The 6000-nt window shown below is 40.4% G+C and overlaps 1 protein-coding gene across 1 annotated transcript in view; it reads left to right on the forward strand.

Moving 5' to 3' along the window:
- The window catches only part of KIAA1958, a gene marked incomplete at its 3' end in the record, with an annotated part of 85453 nt that extends 79768 nt beyond the window's left edge, over positions 1-5685 (forward strand). The window contains exon 5 of the mRNA XM_079706254.1: positions 4879-5685. Coding sequence (XP_079562380.1) covers positions 4879-5685 — 807 coding nt within the window. The remainder of the gene's footprint in view (positions 1-4878) is intronic.
- Between the last annotated feature and the right edge of the window lie 315 nt (positions 5686-6000).

Consider the following 6000-nt stretch of genomic DNA (forward strand, 5'->3'; position numbering starts at 1 on the left):
GTGTCTTTAAAGCTAGATATAGCTAGCAGCAAACAAGCTAGGTTACAGCTGTTTATCATGGTTTGGCAGCTGGTAAACCTCAAATTTAGTTATTTTTTCAAGGAGGAAAGAAAAGAGTCAAATCAGACTTCAAAATGTGATCTAAATTAGCAGAGTGTACCCTGCCAGTCTCACACTCTCATCACTCTGTGATCTACTATGTGTGTTCCACATGGTATTTTTTCTTCATAAGTGTGACCTGATCCTCACTGATACATCTCCCTCAAAGTTGCTATCTCATTGATTTACATATTCCTTAGCCTCACTCAGAAAATAGAGCATCTTGAAGTTCAATACCTGTCTTTCTCAATAAAGTGAAATTTAGTAACTGCAAAAATGAAGTCATTTTTGTTGTCAGCAGTGGTTACTTCAAGATTCATTTTTTTTCCTATTAGAGTACTTGTAGTTCACAAGCATTTTCTCCACTTTCTTCATCCACTAGCCAAGATTATCACAAAGGGGAGTTTGAGGCATTCCCCAAAGTAACTCTTGGTTTTACTTGTCTAATCCTTTCAGTTGCCAAGGATTACTACATAGTTCCAGAACTTTGGGATTTGCCAAGCAAGTCAGTCTTCTTATACTGCTCTTTCCCACCTGGAGTCATCTGCCCCATGACAACCTCTTACTTCTCTTTGGTCATTTTCACATCAAGAAAACCCAGTTTGGGGACTTCCCTGGTGGTCCAGCGGTTAAGACTCTGCGCTCCCAATGCAGGGGGCCCAGCTTCGATCCCTGGTCAGGGAACTAGCCCCCATGCATGCTGCAACTAAATATCCTGTGTGCTACAACTAAGACCCGGTGCAGCCAATTAAAAAAAAAAAAAAAGCCCAATTTGTAATCCATGGTGAATTTGACCTTCAGAGTGGCTCATGAAGGAAAATACTTTCCTGCAATGTCTTCATAACAATTTAAGACCTCGAGGAATAATTATCAACCAAAACTCAATCTGAGAAAACTAAGGAGGCAGGCAATATGGGCCAGAATGAACAGTTTCTTGTGTACAAAGAATATAAATTTTGTGACTTGACATTTCTTCAGGAATTGCTTTTGCTGTGATTTTTCTTTGAAACTTGTGGTATAATCAAGAGAAATGTTCTGCACCCTAAGTCAGCTTGGTTCTCCTGACTCCAGGGTTAATTCATTGCTTTAACCCATGTTTATCAGTTCATTGGGTATCTATGATACATTTCAGGCCTTCTGGTAGGGTCTTCAGCATGAAGAACCAGTCATGTATGAGATGTAATTCTTGCATTCAGGAAGCTTTCAGTCCACTTTGAGAGACAGACATATAAATAGATAAAAGGCTGTGCAATATGGAGAGGGCCATAATAAAATTTAAATTAAGTGCCTTGGGATTCCAGGTGAGAGAGTAACTTTGCTTAGGGAAGCTGGAGAAGCCTTTTATATAGACAGCAGAATTTGAGCTAGATCTGAAACAAGGAATAGAGGTTTTCCAAATAGAGAAGATTAGAAGAAAAAACATTCTAGGCAGAGGAAATAGCATATGCAAAGACTTGGAAGCATGAAAGAGCCCTGTGGTTTCTACGAATGGCACAAAGTTCAGTGAAGCTGGAAAACAGAGTATAAAGAGAACAAAAGATTAAGCTAGAGAAATAGGGTGTGTATCAGTTATCTGTTGCTGCATAACAAACCACCCCAAAACTTAGTGGCTTAACAGAACATTCATTTTATTTGCTCATGATATGGGGTTTTCTCAGCTAGAAGTGGTTCTTCTAATGGTCTCACTTGGGATACTCATGTGGGTACAGTCATCTGTGTATGAGTTGGGAGGCAGCTTGTCTCTGAGTCACACGTTCCTGAGGTCTAACTGGGCTTCCGTACGTGGCAACATCATGTACTACGACAATGGAGGCAAACCTGTAAGAACCTGTAAGATGAAAGCAGAACCTCTTGAGACCTAGATTTGGAATTCACACATTGTTATTTCTACCACATTCTATTGGCCAAATTAATTCATGGCCAGCCGCGATTCCAAGGGTGGGAAAATAGATTCTACTTCCTGATGGGAGGAGCAGCAGAGTCACATTGCAAAGGGGCGTAAGAACAGGGAGGGGAGAGATGGTTGTGGCTGTCTTTGCAAACAATCTACCATAGGGTGGAAGCAGATTGTAAAGACTTGCATACAAGGTAAACAGTTTGGAATTTATCTGAAGGGCAAAAGGAAGCTATCAGAGGTTAGTTGTTTTGTTTTGTTTTGTTTTGTTTTTAAACACTAAGGTAGTACGATTTTCTGCTCAGCACCCCTTATTTAAGGAACCATTCTTCTCCTACAATCCCCATGGTTACTGCAGAAGCCATTATGTTAGTACAGTGGCCCACCTTTTGGTCGGTTGTTTGGATCAGGAGTGGGCCAATCAGAATCCTTCCTTCAGACTTTTTTTCTACTGAAAATGAGAGTTGGACTCTTGCCAGTACCTGAAGCTGTAAGATATAACCCTTGGGGAGTGCTAAGTGGCTACATAAAGAAAGCAGCTCTGTACAGAGAAGCAGAGGTGAGAGGTGGAGCCCTGATGGCCTTGAAATCCACTATTTCTGATATCCCTCTTTGCCAAGGCTGTTTCAAGTTTGGTCTCTCTCTTGCAACCACACAAGTCCCAGCTAATACAAAGAGCAGTTAACACCTGCAAGTAGGGAGTTGCAAGTGACAGCATAAAAACCTGAAACCAGATGAGTTTTGGGTGTCATGGTTATTGAGAAGTTATTTTAACTGGTTTTTACTGGTATGTAAGAAAACTATTGCTTTTTATATTTTGTATGCAGCTACCCTATTCTTTCTGATGGCTTTTCGACTGAATCTCTTGGAGTTTCCTAGACCAACAATTAGATTATCAGAAAACAATTGTTTTGTCTTTTTCCTTTCCTATATGCATATATACATACATACGTGTGTGTGTGTGTGTGTGTGTGTAATTTCTTTTTCTTGTCTTACTTGGCTGGCCAGAATCTTCAGAGCATTGTTGTATAATAGCAATGATATTCATCATTCTCATACTATTCCTGACTTCATAAAAAAGATTCTAATGTTTTCATCTTGGTGTAATTTTTTTTAACATCTTTATTGGAGTATAATTGCTTTACAATGGTGTGTTAGTTTCTACTTTATAACAAAGTGAATCAGTTATACATATACATATATCCCCATATCTCCTCCCTCTTGCGTCTTTGGTATAATATCTATCAGATTTGGATTAGAAAAAAATGAAGAACGCTTATTTTTCCTGTGTTCCAAAACTGTTTACATATAAAAGAAAAGCTGAATCAACTCCATAACACCATCTCTTTATGAGTGACATACATCTTTGACAGTCATTTCATTCTCTTCTCTTGCTTGGGGCTCTTCAGATCTCTTACCTCTTATTGAACCAACTTTGGTAATTTATATTTTGCTAGAAAATTGTTCAGGTTATTTATATTTTCAAATTAATATGCATAGTTTATGATATTCTTTCATATTCTTTATTCATTTTCTATAGTTATAGTCTTTCTCATTCCTAATATTGTTTATATGTATATTTCCTTTCCTCTTCTTTCTCTCTCTTTCTGTCATATTTGCTAGAAGTTTGTCAATTTTATAGGTCTTTTCAAAGATTACATATTTTCATTTTTTATCTATACCAATTTATATCTTTTCCAGTTCATTAATTTGTTTTATTTTTATTGATTCACTCTATTTTTGAACTTGATTTACTTTTTCTAGTCTTTTGTGTTGAATAGTGTTCGCTTATTTTTAATAAAGTTTCTAACAAAAGCAATTAAGACTGTGGTGTTATTGGAGTATATTTGGCAACACCTCATACATTTTGATATGTAATGTTTTCAGTTTGCCTCATTTTTAATCTATAATTCAGTTTTTATTTTCCTCTTTGACCCAAGGGCTATTAGAAGAATGAATGTTACCTGTACAGTTTCTACTTTTAAAACATCTCTTACTGAGACTATCTTTTGTCCTAGAATGTGTATTCAACCTAAACTGACTATGAGCAAGGTCTGGTTTTATCTTTATGGCTCCCTCTTGAAAGTAAAGCTTTCTTACCCACCAACCTTCCTTCTCCTGCCATGCCTAAATAAGGAGTACTCTCTAATTGTCAGTATAATCATTAAGTCTTTCATATCTTTTGAACAAATATTAACATTGAAACCCTATCGATCATTAAGTCAGAAATATTTCCAGACTTATTCAGATAAATTCAAGTGAAAAATCAAGGGGCATTAACTTGCTGTGCAAAATGGACATGTGAGTCATCTTTCCCTACAGCACCAAGTACACGCAGAGATCAGGGAAATTAATGTCGGAATGATTCAGTTTGATAAGTTTAGTTCAGGAATTCTTCAAAGACGATGGCTGAATTTTATTGAAGGGGAGGGAAGGAAATGATTTGCTAGAAAAGAGACGAAAGGGCCTTCCAGAGAGGAATGGTGAAAGTTACAAGGCCAATAATAAAAATGATTACATATATATATATATATATATACACACACATATATATGTTGTGTGTGTGTGTTCATTACTATTTACAAACCCTTTCACATCCACTACTTTATTTAAGCATTACAATAATTCTTTGAGAAGGTATGATTATCATCTCCCATCCTGTTTGCTTAGAACACTGAGGTTTAAAGGGACTAAGTGGATCCCAGTGTGGAACCTAGATCTTCCAGCATGAAATTCACTGTTTTTTCCACTATATCATGCTAAGAAGGCAGCCCTCTAGAGGGCTATCCAAAATACAGCCCCTAGTGAGGATCAGGAGAAGGAAGGAGGGGTCTGGCTACTTGGGTGTCCGCAAATGTGTAACCTCAATGTTTGTCTCATTTGAGATCCCTGCAGTGAAGCTGAACGAGCTGCTCGAGAACTTTTATGTCACCGTTAAGAAGAGCGACGGCTCAGACTTCCTGGCCACGTCGCTCCACGCCATCCGCCGAGGCCTGGACCGCATCCTGAAGAACGCGGGCGTGGGCTTCTCCATCACCAGCAGCACCTTCAACTCCTCCACCAAGAAGCTCAAGGAGAAGCTGTGGGTGCTGAGTAAGGCAGGGATGTCAGGTGCCCGTTCTCGCAACATCGTCTACTTCTCCCTCTCTGATGAGGAGGAGATGTGGCAGGCAGGGTGTCTGGGGGATGACAGCCCCATCATCCTTCTGTCCACCGTGGTCAAGTACAACAGCCAATACCTGAATATGCGGACGCTGCAGGAGCATGCTGATCTGATGTATGGGGACATCGAGCTGCTCAAAGACCCACAGAACCAGCCCTATTTTGCCCGGACAGACAGCGTCAAGCGGGAGAGTCGGAGTAGTTCCACTCGAGTGTGCCACGGGAAGATCTACCACGAGCATTCCCGGGGACACAAGCAGTGCCCTTACTGCCTCCTCTACAAGTACATGTACATCCACCGACCAACCACCCAGATGGAGGCCAAGTCCCCTTTCTACCTTACCGCCAGGAAGGAGGCCGCAGACATGGGCAGCGTGTGGTACGAGGAACAGAGGATGGGACTGAGGTCTCTTCGGGGAATCGTCCCGAACTTAGCCAAGAAGGTCAAGCTGGAAAACTGTGAGAACTTCACCTTCGTCTCATTTACTCAGGTCTCCAGGAGGCTTGGCTCCCACAGCTGCTGCCAATGAGTCTCCCCTGGGTCCCGGCCACCACCCGACACACCCTGGCAGGCGGGCGCTCCCCCAACAGCCAAGGCCAGAGCTCTGAGGTGGCAGGGATGACCGTGACTTCATGGTCAGGCTGGTCCCTGTCAGTGGGACTTCCTATTTCTTTGACTTTGTTTTTTTAACTGAAAGTAGATGAATATTTAGGATGCTTTATCCAGATGTGTGTCACCTTTGTTAAATTATAGAGTCTAATGCACTGTATAAATTACTACATACACAAGAGTGAGGAAGTTCATTTTTTCTAGTGCCTTTTTAGCACAGATTTTCTCAAAAAAA

Source organism: Hyperoodon ampullatus (genome assembly GCF_949752795.1).
Source record: "Hyperoodon ampullatus genome assembly, chromosome: 6".
Taxonomy (NCBI): domain Eukaryota; kingdom Metazoa; phylum Chordata; class Mammalia; order Artiodactyla; family Ziphiidae; genus Hyperoodon; species Hyperoodon ampullatus.